A 13671-nucleotide genomic window follows, 5' to 3' on the forward strand; every position below is an offset into this window, starting at 1 on the left:
CCTGCCCAGGAAGCAACGGTTGTGGTTGTTCCGAGCACAGCTGCTGTGGTCAACTGTCCCTGGGGGTGACTTAGGAACAGACACCCAGTTCCGGGCCCAGCAGAAGAGGGGCGGGAGCAGGGCTGGTGGCTGGTCATGCCTGCGCTTCGGAGTCACCCACTGGCGTCCCAGGAGAAGGGGCAGGCGTCTTGAATTGTCAGCAACTGCTGCGCCAGCCACTCAGCTCATCGCTGAAGGTGGGGGTCCAGGGGAGGGGGCGTGGGAGCCACTCGCCCCTGTGGAGGCCCTCGCTCCACCCTCCTGCTCAGGCCTGTGTTTAGTCAGCACTTGGCTTCCCAAGGCTGGTGACTGACAGGCAGCCAGACGCCTGCCCTGGGAGAAGACAAAATGGTGTGGGAGCCGCCCTTGCTGGGGAGTTGGAGGGAAGGAATGTGGTCTGGAAGCCAGAGGTCCGAGCTTCCATTCCGGCCTCTCCACTGGAGCTGTCCCTCTGCACGTCGCTTCCCCGGGGCTGATCCTGGGAACAGGAGCATTTACCGAGCGCCTATGACCTGCCCCACACGGCAGACATTTTGTTTCAACCTTAGGAGGCAAGGGTCTCCCAAATTGCACATGAGAAAAACAGGTCCAAAGGGGTAACGCGAGTTTGCTACGATCACATAACTGGCCGGGAACAGCCACCGTTCCGAGCTGGCGCTCTGTCCACCGTGCAACTTAACAGCGTTCAGAATCTGCAGCTAGAATCCCGGTCTTCGGTGTCATAAGGGGCATGTTAAAGGGTTTCCCTTTTTGTCCACTTCCTGGTGCCAGTTTTACAGGTAATGGTTAGTTTTGCTTTTGCTTTGAAATCAAGGGAGCTAGACCGAGGTTCTAGCTGTTGTAGACCTTCAGAGTTGGAAATACCTGCCCCCAAAACTCCCTGGGTTTCGGATGGGGCTTCCCACAGACACACCCGACTTAGTACGGGCACACACACCTGTCCAGATGCACACGTTCATGCACATTCAGATGTACACACACAAATAGGTACCTACACACGTCAGTGGGCACAGGGACACTGGCCCTGCTCTTGTGTAAACAAAGACATCCGCACACAGTTACAGGAATACACAAAATCGCAGGCAAACCTCACAACGTGCTCGGGAGCCACCCCTCCCTTCTCACTGCCAGTTCCTCACTGCCCCCTCCTGGCCACCCAGTGGCCAGGGCAATCTGGCTCTATTTCCTGTAAATTCTGAGGGTGGTTGTCAGCTAGTTCCCCCCGAGATCATGAGGTGGAGAGCGTTTTCAGGTGCTCAGCCCCAGGAGATGAGGGTGGAAGGTGGAGGACAAAAAGAAACCGTGTGGCTGAATTGTCAGTCCCGCGGTGTCAGTTCTGCAACTGCACACATTCTCATACACAGAGGAGCAGACGTGCTGGCTGCAGTCAACAGATCTGTAGGCTCCCACCTTGCTCTCCCTCTCTGGGCCTCGCCTATTTATATAGATATATAGATATAATGATTTCATAGAGGCAGGGAGAGGGAGAAAGAGATAGAAACATCAATGAACCCAGCTGGTGTGGCTCAGTGGTTGAGCATTGACCTATGAACCAAAACAAAAGGTCACGGTTTGATTCCCGGTCAGAACACATGCCTGAGTTGCAGGCTTGGTCCCCGGTGTGGGGCGTGAAGGAGGCAGTCGATCAATGATGCTCTCGTCACTGATGTCTCTCTCTTCCTTTCTGGGAAGGAAGGAAGGAAGGAAGAAAGGGAAGGGAAGGGAAGGGGAAAAGAAAAGAAAAGAGAAAGAAAAAGAAAAGATCAGAGAGCATTATTAATCAGTATGCGTCCTGACCAGGAATCAAACCATGATGTCCTGGTTTATATATCGACGCTCAACCACTGAGCCACACCAGGTGGGCCTCACCTGGTCAGTGAGGAGCTGACCATGATGACATAGGCAGGCCCTTCCACTCTGGCATCTCATCATCTTTGGAACGAACCCCTCCCTAGACGCGTGTGCCTGAATAAAGCACATCCATAAACATGACCCCTTGGTCTCCTCAGACCGGTCCTGGGAGGGTTACCAACACAAAGCTTTCTATTCCTATTTTGCAGTTGAGAAAATGATGCACAGAGAGGCACGGCAGCTTGCCCAAAGTCACACAGCAAGTTGGTATCCAGCATGGAGACAGAAACTCTTTTTTCCAATGCCCCAGGTTGCCTACAACAGAGTAGAATACTCTGTGGGCTTGTCTCAGAGCCAACGAGCTCAAGAGGGGCGGGAGCAGGGCTGGTGGCTGGTCATGCCTGCGCTTCCTGTACAGATTTTGGTATCAGGAGCAACAGAGGCTAAAGCCGGAAGCTCTGCCAGGCAACTTGGAACGTGGGTGGGTTCCACCACTCCCCACCGCACCAGCAGACTGCACCAACCTTAACCTTCCTTTCCCCCTGCAGAGCCAGGGCAGGCAACAGGAGTTCCTCCCTATGCTGTGGTCACTTGTAGCTTGTTCAGGTATTTACATGCATGTGAGTGGGGTGCACATGCGTGCCTGGGCTCCACAGTGTGCACTCGCACATGTAGATGTGTGGTCGTGCATGCCTGCAAACATACTTAGGAGAACATTATAGGCATGTGTAGTATGTATGTGTTTGCAAGCCTGTACATGTGACTGCATTTGTGTGTTTAGGTAAAGTGTGTGTTTTTTAAGTTTATTGATTGATTTTAGAGAGAGAGGAAGAGAAAAAGAGAAACATCAAATTGTTGTTCCACTTATTAATGCATTCATTGGTTGATTCTTGTATGTGCCCTGACCAGGGATTGAACCCGCAACCTTGGTGTAGTGGGACGATGCTCTAACCAACTCAGCTACCTGGCCGGGACGCGAAGTGTGTTTTGATGTACATATAAATGGTCTCGGGATATCTGGCAGGCGCATTTATGTACATGTCAGATTTTGCTTGCATGCGTACTGGGTTTGTTCATGAGTGTACTTGGGTATGTGCAAATGTTCACATTCATTTGTGTGAGAAGAGGGTGAGGCATGTCCATGCACACGACTGGTGAGTGTGTAAATGTGCAGGAAGGGACTGTATATATGTGAATCAGAGGAGGGCCCTCACAAGAAAACACAATGTTGGTGTTCCCCTCGCCCTGGTAGAGGGGGTGCCCCGCCTGGCTGCAGTCAGGCACTGGGCTTACAGCACCCTCACCCTGCTCCTGCACTCTATTCCCCAGACCCATCCTGCCTAGCCAATTTGCAGCCTCTTGCTCCCAGCTCCTGAGAAGGCCTGCAGCAAAGTCAAGGGGCTGGTGGCCAATTAGCGAGGGGGTTAATCAGGGATCTGGGGACCCCCGGGGGGTGGGAAGCCAGAAGGCAGGCATTGGGGCTGGCAGGAGCTGCCAGGAGCTGCCGCTGCCTGTCAGGCTGGAGGAGGGGAGAGGCAGGGAGGGGAAGCTGAACCAGCTCAGCTCCATGGTGCTGGGGAAACGGAGGGCCTGCCTGTGAATTCATGATTGCTGAGCATCGATAGCAGCGGGGAGCCTGTGCAACTGGCTACACTGTGTGCAAAAGGGCAGGTGCTGGCCTTCATTCAACGTGGTCCTGTATGCAAATGTGTATACATGACTATGGATATTATCCGCTTACAGGTACAGTTTCATGTCTACATATGTGGGTGTGCAGATGGGTCTGGGACTGCATATTCAGACCCATGTGCACACATGTATACAAGGATAAGTCTGTGTCTGTGTGTATACACATGTATGCAAAGGTAAGTGGGTGTTCCTACATGCAACCATGTGCACATGAAGTTGACATGGTCTGTATACATGTGTGCAATGATATATCTGTGTACAGATGCGTGTACCAGTGTGCAGATAATCTGGTTATACTTGCATGTCTGGGTGAGTATGCATGTGCGTATTCTCTGAACAGCTAGCGGCCTGGACCACCATGTGGGCCTGCACGCACGTGCCTGTGTGCAAGTGCCTGTGTACACAAAGGTCTCAGCACGTAGGGAGCTGAGCTCTGGGGGCTGGAGGGCTCCAGGTTCCAGAGGAGAATCTGATAGACAGACTTGCCGCAGCCCCCAGCCCCGGGAGCCTGTTTTCCTGCCTGCAGAAGCTGTGAGCCCGTGAACTCATCTTATATTAATAGCTGCTGTCTCCTCACTTATTGCAGGGAGAAGCGGTCATGGCCCCAGCAGGGGCTTAGCACTCAGGCTGCCCCCACCCCCGGGAGGAAGGGGAGAGATGGGCCCCACCTCCAGCACAGGGCCCACCCCAGCAGGAAGGCATGGCTCTGGGCCCCAACCCTTGCTTCCCCCAAGTCCAGGGGACCCAGCTCACCCTCCCAGACCTCCGTAGCTGGGTGGGGTTGGAAAACTGGCAGAGGCAGACAGGCTCGAAGTCTTGGCTACCCACCCCCAACACACACACACACACACACACACACACACACACACACACACACACACAGGCATGCGGTCTTGAGCAGCCCCAGGCTGTGCACCAGATGAGTCTGAGGCTGAAAGAGACATAGAAGACGTCAGCTTGAGAGGCAGACATGCCCCTTCTCTCAGGGGCCCTCAGCTGGAGGGGGAGCACACAGCCTTGCCTCCAGGAGCCCCCATCCCCACAAGGCGAGAAGTGCAGCAAGGTGTGTTGTATAAAGCACGTCACAGTTACAGGGCTTAGCCAGGGAGGCTTCCTGGAGGAGGGTGCACGGGGAGATCCTGAGGTGCATCTGAAGAATCTGAGGAGAGAGGAGCCATCACATGGGTACACAGGCTTCAGCCTGGAGACAGGTCCTGACACCCCTCAGGGTGGGCCCAGGACCCAGGGCAGAGACTCCAGATGCCGGCCCCAGAAATACCTCCTGTCTGCACACCGCACCCGGAAAGACGGGGGTCCACGGGATGGGGGCCCACCACAGGCCTTCCCAGATGGGAGGCTGGCCAGCATTAAGCCCTGCTGAGCCTGCAGCCAGAAGCTGGGACGGGGAAGCCATGGACCACGCCCGCCCAGGGTGGGATGGGCACCGGTCACTCTGCTTCTGGGCCTTGGTAGGGGCTTCTGTGGAGCATGGGGAGTCCGTCCAAGGCCCTTCCCCACACCACTCTCCTGTGTGGGTTTGAGCAAATGGCTGTTCCTCTTCGGGCCTCAGACTCCCCAGCTGTACAATGAAGGGGTGGGCAGGATGCTCTGAGGGCCCCATCTCCAGGCTTTGGCCCAGGGGGCTGGGAGGTGCGCTAGTCAGAGCTTCCTCTTCAGCCACACCTCACACTGGCTTTTGCCCTTTCCTGGTGAACACACTGTTTCTGGTTCCCAAACCCCTTAACTCAGGGTCCTGCACACTTAGTCTTCAAATGCACCCAAAGGTACAAGCACATGCTTACCATCACTTACCTTTGCATAAAAAAGAAGCAACCCCAGCTCCAGAATTTCAAGACCCCACCCAACTACCTCCCAAATGTGGCCACTGGCTCAGAATGAACCCCAACACCAGTCAGGGTCCAGAACGTCCTAGGTCCCAGGCTTGGAAGGAGAGGCGGTGAGAGGCCAGTAGATAAAGCACAAGTCCTAGAAACACGTTCCCTTGGTCCATTCACCAGTCCCCCTCATCCTCAGTTTTCTCATCTGTAAAATGGAGAAGATATTACCTGTGCCCTGGGATGCTTGTTAGGCATAAATGAGGTAACCCATGCAGTACACTCAGCACAGTGCCTAGCACACAGTATATACCCATGATTAGAGTGGGTTGATGCTAAGGAAAGTAACAGCTTTGAGTATATACTTCATGCTAAAGCCCCAAACAAAAGCTAATGTGGGCAGGGATGGAGGGTGGGAAGGCATCCTCAACCCAAGAAGCTTCCGGCATCCTGGTTCCTGTCCCCCAGGAAGGTGGGGTCCTTGTCTGGTAGTACCTGGGTCTGAGCAGAGGGGCCCATCAGATTAACACCCTGGGGTGGGAGTGTCACCTGTGTCACCTGCCAGCCACACTCCACCCTGGATCTCCAGCTTCCCATGTCCCCCAACAGGCACCCAGGTGTGGGTTAATCCTCCCTTCCCATGGTTTCTCCCGTCAGGCCCGCTCCATTCCCTCCGCACACAGACAGCAATATTTATTACAAAATCAGTTTTTATTGAGGGTTGGGTCAGGGACAGGACTAGGGAATGCTCTGGGGGCCATACCCAGATTGGCAGAGAGGGTCAGGTGTTGGCTCGCATCCTGCCTCCTCTAGGGCACCTCAAAGTGAGGCCTGGCTGCCAGGCCTCGGCTGTGGCGCTGGACACCAGACTAGAGTGGAGTTGGGGTTGCCACGTTTTATCCTGGCTGCTTGGCCAGGCTGGTTTTCCCCAAACCGCCACCAGAGGGCAGCAGGCCCCCAGCGCAGAGGAATTCTCGGTTGCTCAGGTGATGGCTTCTTAAAAAAATAAAAAACCAGAGGCTGGTGTGTTCCCCTCACAAACCCCAGAGGGGTGGGCCTGGGGAGAAGGTTCTGGTTTATATGATCTCTTCAATAAAAAATAAGCGAAAATAATAACAAAATACGTGGTTTCTCTTTCTCCCTTCCCCCCCCTCTAGGAACTGAGGTCAGAAATGGGGGTGTGGGGACCGGGAGTACCCTGGTATGGCCTGGATTTCAAGGTGTTGGTCTCTTTTCCCCCCTTATACCCATAAATAAATTCATAAATAAATAAATACTAGCTATTCTCTTTGTATGTGCACACATATATATATATAGATAAGTCTTTTTCTCTTTCTCCTAGCTAGGCAACTGAGTGGCTAAATCTCTGACTCTAGCTCAGAAACTCAAAAGTAAAGTGACATGATCAAGGTCAAGGGAGGGGGGAGCCCAGGGACTGAAATGGCACTGTACAGCACCCAGCAGCATCCTGGAACTCCAAGCCAACTGGGCTGTGGACTTTTCTGAGTGGAACCCTGACCATCTGAACATTCTAGAACCATGGAGCCAGCTGGGCCCTGCAGAGATCTGAACAGAATCCTGTGAAACACCCCGTGTCCTAGAACTCCAGAACTAGCTGGGTCTCGGGGGTGTGGAGCTGGGGGTTGGAACAAAACCCTGGAGGACCTCACATTCCGGAATTCTGTAGTGATCAGGGTGAAGGGTCACCAGTATGCGACTAGACATCGCTGGGGGAACGGGACCGGAAGGGAATCTTGGAAGAGGAACAGCAGCAGCAGATGGCCCACAGTACCTTCTGCACATCCTGGTTGCGGAAGGCATAGATGATGGGGTTGATCATGGAGTTATAGGTGGCAGGGAGCAGGGTGAGATAGGTGTAGAGAGATGGGGAGTGGGCATCGCCCAGCAGGCAGTAGACGGTGAAGGGCAGCCAGCAGGCGGCAAAGGTGCCAAGCACCACGGCCAGTGTGGCAATGCCCTTGCGGGTGGCCACATAGTGGGAGGCAGGCAGCAGGTGCCGCTGAAGGGCAATCTGCTGGGCATGGCGGCAGACGATGCGACAGATCTGGGCATAGAGCTGCAGCATGATGCCAAACACCATGAAGAAGGCAACGGCCAGGACCACCAGATGGTTCTTGGAGAGCGGATATACCACGCCGCACACGGTTGGGGTATCCAAGCAGTTCCAAGCCAGCACAGGCAGCAGCCCCATGCCCAGCGCACCCCCCCACACTAGGGCCAGCATCACATAGGTCCGAGTCATTGTTGTCTCTGAGTAGTAGGTGAGGGCATTGTACAGAGAAAGGTAGCGATCTACAGTGATGGCCAGTAGGCTGCCAATGCTGGCGGTAAAGGCCATTGCCAGGACGCCAACCAGCACCAGGCTCATCTCAGCTGAGCCAATGCAGAAGACAGCAGCAAAGTGCAGGACCAGTCCCAGGCCTGCCAGCAGGTCGGCAATGGCGAGGCTGCCCACGAGCAGGAACATGGGGGCACGGAAGGCGGGAGTGCCCACGATGATGGCCACCACCAGCGCGTTCTCGCAGGACACCAGGGTGCCCGAGATGCACAGCACCACATCCCACGCCCTGGGTGAGGGCAACGGTGCGGCTGGGCCTGTGGGCCCCTCTGCTAATCCCATGCTGCTCACGTTCACGTTGCCTGGGCCAGCGGAGAGCCACGCCAGGGGGCTGCCTGCACCCCACATCTTGGTACCTGTAGGAGAAAGGCCTGTGAGAAATTGGCAGGGTTAGGTGCCGGGTAGGGGGGTCTACAGGAGCTGAGGTGCCTCTCTGGATACTTTGTGGGTGTCTCTCCACAAGATGCTTGGCTGGTCCCAATGTCTTGTCCCCACACTCATGCCCCAGGATTCCTTCCAGGATACCCTAGTCCCCTCCCGTGTTCCCAGGCCAGCACGGGTCTCTTTTCCTGGGGATTCCTGTCCGAGTATCTTCATCTCCCTTCCAACTCCCTGGGTCCTGCAGGCCTCTTCCTTCCACGTGTATGACTAGAGCCCAAGCAGATGAAGGACTTCCACAAGTAGAGGGAGCTTGTAAGATCCCGGGGATGCTGGGGAAGGCAGCGCTGGGGGAGGGAAACACATCTCAAGACTGAAGGCAGCTCTGCTCCCTCCCCATCAGGGAGGATGACGCTCAGTTTCTGAGGCTGCCAGACCCCTCAAGATTCCCAGCACAGCCAGCCCCAGGCCCCGCCCCTAGGGAGTGCGGTGACGCTCTCGCCAGCCCCCACCCTGCACTCCTAGGGTGACAACACCTGGGAACTCAGCTCTACCCGCACACATACCCGCCCAGATTTCTGCCCAGGCCGGACCCTTCTTTCTGGGTCTTTGGAACAGACACCCCCTGCTGGAAGCCCGATTCCTGAGGCAGACCCCTCCGGCCCAGACACCTGGACCTGGGGCCTGACTCCGCCTCCTGCCCGGAAGTCTGGATCCCTAAGTCAGACACCTCCTCCTGCCCAGACTCCTAGGTCCTGTCCAGCCGCCTCCTGCCAGCCCAACCTCAGATGACCATCAGTTCCCAGGGCCTCGGGTCCTTGTAGGAGTGCTCACCCCCCGCCGGGCCACCGTGCTGATGGCGCTCAGCACCCGGTCACTGGGTCCCACCTGCTAGCCCAGAATCTGGGTTCCAGGTCTTGACCTCCGACCCTGGCCCGCTGCTGGGAGCCTGACAGCCGCCCCAGCGCCCCAGCATCCTGCGTGCCCTCCCGGACGCCTGGTGACCGCGGCGGGGACCGATACTCACCTCTCGGGTCCAGGCACTGCCGGGCCGCGCAGGAAGGTTCCAGTCGGGTCTGGGCAGCGCAGGGTGTGAGCGACCCCCGGCTTGGCCCGCGCTGCCCTTGACGCGGCGCCCTCTGCGGGCCGGGGGTTTGGGGGGCGCAGGTGGGAGAGCCTTGGAAACGTATCAGAGGGCTGCGGGGGTGGGGAGGCCGCGGAAAGGGGCCCGGAAAGGCCGGGGGGTGATGGGACCCTCAGGTGGCAGAGGAAATCTGACGAAATCCAGGTGGTGGAGACCGAGTGATGGGTCTAATGGCCTCCCGGGTGAGGTGACGGAGACAGGAGCGCGAGGGAGCCTCGGGGGGAGGTGGGTGGCAGTGACGGTATGAGCGTGGGGACAGGATCTTGGGGGATGGAGGCTGAGGATGCTGACGTCGAGGGAAGCCTCCAGGGCAACCATACAGTGTAGGGATGACTGTGGCATGAGGGGGTGCAGAGATCCCAGGGTGGCAGAGGCAGCGGCCAGGGAGGATGTTCAGGGGATGATGGAACTTCGGGTCACCATGACCCGTCACGGGTGCTGAGTACTGAGGTGACAAAGCTACTTCAGTGAGAAGGGCTGTGGGGTCCTCCGGTGACGAGAGCAGGTGGCTGCGGCGAGGGGCCTGGGGTGATGGACAGGGTAGAGGGTCTGGGCCGACAGTGGTCAGGCAGGAAGTTGCTTCCAGGGCAGGTCTTCATGATGCTGAGGCTGGGATAAGAGGCTGGGCGACCTCACTCGTGTCGGCTCGACAGCACCCTCACAGCACAGGAGGGCTGAGTCTGGCACGATTTCAAAACCTGAATTATTTATTCAAGAATCTGAAAAGCCAGCAGCATAGTGTGTATGTGGGGGAGTTAGTGGGGGGGGACTTCCCCGAAGCAGCTGGAGAGAGGGATCCAGGAAGAACTTGGAAGCAGAAAACCTGGCAGCTTGGTCCCAGCACAGGCCCCTCTCCACCGCCCATCTTGGGCATCCTGGCCCCGGGGGGCATGGAGAAGGAGCCCCATCCTCCCCAACGCTGTCTGTCCTTAGTCCCAGATTTCTCCAGATGGGACAACTATGGCCAGCCCTGGGGGAGAGCAGTTGTCTCTAGCTTTGATTGTCATTGGAATCATCCAGGCCCCACTGAATAGGGGAGGAGGGAGGAATCAGGTTAGGGCTTGAGGATACCGGAGAGACCCAGATCCCAGGCCCCACCTGACTTCTCCCGCAACACTGCACCACTGCAGTTCCCACAGTTAGTGTGGGGAAGGAGGGAGGAGGGGGTAGGCCAGTGGGAGGCTACATGGGAAGAGGAGAGGGCTGGGCTAGGAAAGGTAACCCCTCCGGTTGGATACCGTGAGTTGAGGGTGCTTAGCAGATGCAGGTGGTCAGGAGGGTAGGCTGGACTCAAGCCCCGAAGCCTCCATTTCCTAGCTGGGTGACGTTGGATGAGCTGCTTAGACTCTTTGTGTCTGTTTTCTCGTCAATAGACAGGGATAAAGTTAGTATCTACCTCGTAGGATTGTTGGGAAGGGCCTGGCACGTTGCCAGCACTGGCTGTGTGGGCTACCAAGGGTATATCTGGCAGGAGGACACCCAGGAGGAATGCAGGTAGTGACCAAGGTCGAGGGGTAGATGACACCACCTAGGGGAGGAAGCAGCGAGTGAGGAGCCTTGGGGAACCCCGCCATTAAGGGCACAGACTGTGGATGTACATATTCCTGTTCGTGGGCCTTTGCACCGGCTGTTCCCTCTGCCTAGAACCTTCACTTCATTCAGGTCTCTGCACCCACGTCATTCCTTCCGCAGCAGACTCCCCGACCTCTGTCCTAGGCCGGCACTCTCCCACGGTGCCTGGCATGTAGTCGATGCTCAACAGACATTTTGTTGGCTGGATAATTCAACTAGAAAGCAACATCTAGAAAAAGAGAAGGAAAACAGAGAGTAGTAATACCCACGGTGTCAAGGAAGGTGGGGGCGTCAGAGAGAGAGAACTAGGGGCATCAGTACCCCAGGACTCAGGTTTCCACTTCCTCCCCCATCAGAGCTGGGTCCCAACAGCTGTCCAGCTGGTCTCAGAGAACGGTGAAAGGTGCTGGGAGGTTGGCAAGACCGGTGTGTATTATAGACTCTCTTCTGCTATTCTGAGTTGTTGTTTATTCATAGTTTACTAATTAGCTCGTGAAAAATCTGCACAATCACCACAGATTAAGTCATTGAAGAATCTTTACTCCTTCTTGCACCAGAATTGGCCTTTCCTGTAGCCCTGATCTTCTGCATTCCATTCGCTGTTTTCTTGGGGTATTTTTCTTCTGTAGGTACTGTCTTGCAAGCTTGTGATTGGGTTCATTTTTCTTTAGATTCAAGGAATCACAAATAATGTCAAAGCCAGTTGTTTTACCACCACCAAAGTGGGTTCTGACTCTGAATATAAGGTGAAATCTGGCTAGTTTGTCCCAAATTTCTGTCTTAGCTACCACTGCCTTCCCAGGGGGAAGGACATCAATGACTATGTAGTTGATTAGCCAGTACTTCCTGATTCAGGGAGTTACTGTGTCATTCATGGGAGAGGTGGATCCTCAGGCAGCCAGGGAGGAAAAGAGTGCAGTGATATTTCTAACCCTGAGATCCAGAGACTCAAGTGAATCCCTTTCATGCTCCAAAACTGCCACCATGCCAACAGGCTAACTGAGGCCATCAATGCCAACCAGGTCTCTCTTCTCCAAAGATCTGCCATCTGGACGGAGAGGCAGCCCTTCTTTCTCTCTCCTCCTCAGCTCTAGCTCCTTGCTTCTCCCCACCATCGACGCTTTTCCAATCCTTCCCACCTACCAGGTACCAAACCAGACCCCAGTGCTTACAACAACCCTGCCTCCCAATTTCATAGGTGAAGCCCATAGAAGCAGAAGGTCTTGCCCCAAATCACAAGTAAATGACAGAGCTGGGGTCTGGAGCCAGGGCTGTCTGTAACCAAGTCCAGTGTGCCTTCCCATGCTAGCCTAGGCCACCATCTCCCCAGAAGTGACATTTGACCAGGAATGACAACACCTGAAGTTTCCCAGGTGACCACCAGATGGCTGTGAGCACTCAGTTCCAGGTGAGACTTCTTTACTGTGGGTGGAGGCTCTCAAGGGAGGTTTGTGTGAGACCCAGATAAGATCCACATAAACTCCTTGGCCAAGCACAGAGAATCTGGGCATCGCCGGTGCAAGCATTCTTAGCACAGACCATTCATTCACTGACAGCTCCCTGGGCTTGGGTTTGAGTGGGGGCTGTGGACAGATGATCTGGTCACATCCTGCATTTTCAACATTCAAGAAGTATTTATTGAGCATCTGCTATTTGCCAGGCATTGTTCTAGGCACAGAGGACACAGCAATAAACAAATATTCCTGCCTTCTTCTTGGAGCTTCCAGTCTAATGGGGAGAGGCGGACAATCACAAACAGATACTTAATATGAAATTGAGTAGGGACCCCTTGAGGGTCTCACAGACCAGTAGAACAAACATGTACACAAAAAATCACACACGACACAGTATGGTTATTTCATGAACACCTACTTAGCCCTATGTGTTCTGGGAATTAACTATGGAAGAAGATGGGTGAGGATTAAGAATATTTTTTTCCATTGATTTTTAAGGAGAGGGAAAGACAAACACCAATGTGAGAGAAACACATTGACTGGTTGCCTCCTGCACTGCCCGGGTCCAGCCCCAGCGGTCCAGAGGTTCCCGCAGGTGTGGACGGAGTCGGCGAAGGATGTTTTACACAGAGACAGTGTTCAGAACTCTAGCTTTCTTTAGTCTCCGTGGATCTTTTCTCTGTGGCCTCAACATAGAACTTGATTGAAAATATAATATAGTTTCATGTGCACAAGCCCCAACCAGAGCCAGGGCTTGGGGAGGAGCCTGCAACCAAGGGAAGTGCCCTTGATCAGAATGGAACCCGAGACCCTTTGGTCCGCAGGCCAGCGCTCTATCCACTGAGCCAAACCGGCTAGGGCAGAAGACAGACATTTTTCATGCCTTCATGGAACTTACTAGTACAGCCTAGGAAAGAAATGAGTAATTTGATTTATGTTCTGAAGGAAAAAGGAGGTGTCATGATGTAGAATAACCAGGAGTCGTCTTTTTTTTTTTTTTAATATATTTTATTTTTTACAGAGAGGAAGGGAGAGAGAGAGAGAGTTAGAAACATCGATGAGAGAGAAACATCAATCAGCTGCCTCCTGCACATGTCCCACTGGGGAGGTGCCCGCAACCCAGGTACATGCCCTTGACCGGAATCGAACCTGGGACCTTTCAGTCCGCAGGCCGACGCTCTATCCACCCAGCCAAACCGGTTTCGGCCAGGAGTCCTCTTTTAAGTAGGGAGACCACGGAGTGAGTCCTTTGAAGAGAGAATAGAAGAGTTTTAAGGAGCGAGCACAGCAAGTGCAAAGTCTCTGAGGAGGAACAGAGTTGAGGAATAGAGGAGGCGAATGAGCTGAGGG

The 13671-nt window shown here is 54.8% G+C and overlaps 1 protein-coding gene across 1 annotated transcript; it reads right to left on the minus strand.

Annotated features, from left to right (window-relative positions):
• Positions 1-6106: 6106 nt before the first annotated feature.
• GPR3 (G protein-coupled receptor 3) lies at positions 6107-9252 on the minus strand. The gene is made up of 2 exons (XM_006777478.2): positions 9179-9252; positions 6107-8129 (listed from the first exon to the last, which is right to left on the minus strand). The coding sequence occupies exon 2, from the start codon at positions 8119-8121 to the stop codon at positions 7132-7134; it is 990 nt and encodes a 329-aa protein (XP_006777541.1). The 5' UTR covers positions 8122-8129; positions 9179-9252; the 3' UTR covers positions 6107-7131.
• Between the last annotated feature and the right edge of the window lie 4419 nt (positions 9253-13671).

The sequence above is a fragment of the Myotis davidii genome, unplaced genomic scaffold, assembly GCF_000327345.1.
Source record: "Myotis davidii unplaced genomic scaffold, ASM32734v1 scaffold149, whole genome shotgun sequence".
Lineage (NCBI taxonomy): Eukaryota > Metazoa > Chordata > Mammalia > Chiroptera > Vespertilionidae > Myotis > Myotis davidii.

Coding starts and splice junctions, on each gene's coding strand:
- GPR3 (XM_006777478.2), bottom strand. CDS start 8,121: ATGTGGGGTGCAGGCAGCCCCCTGGCGTGGCTCTCCGCTGGCCCAGGC.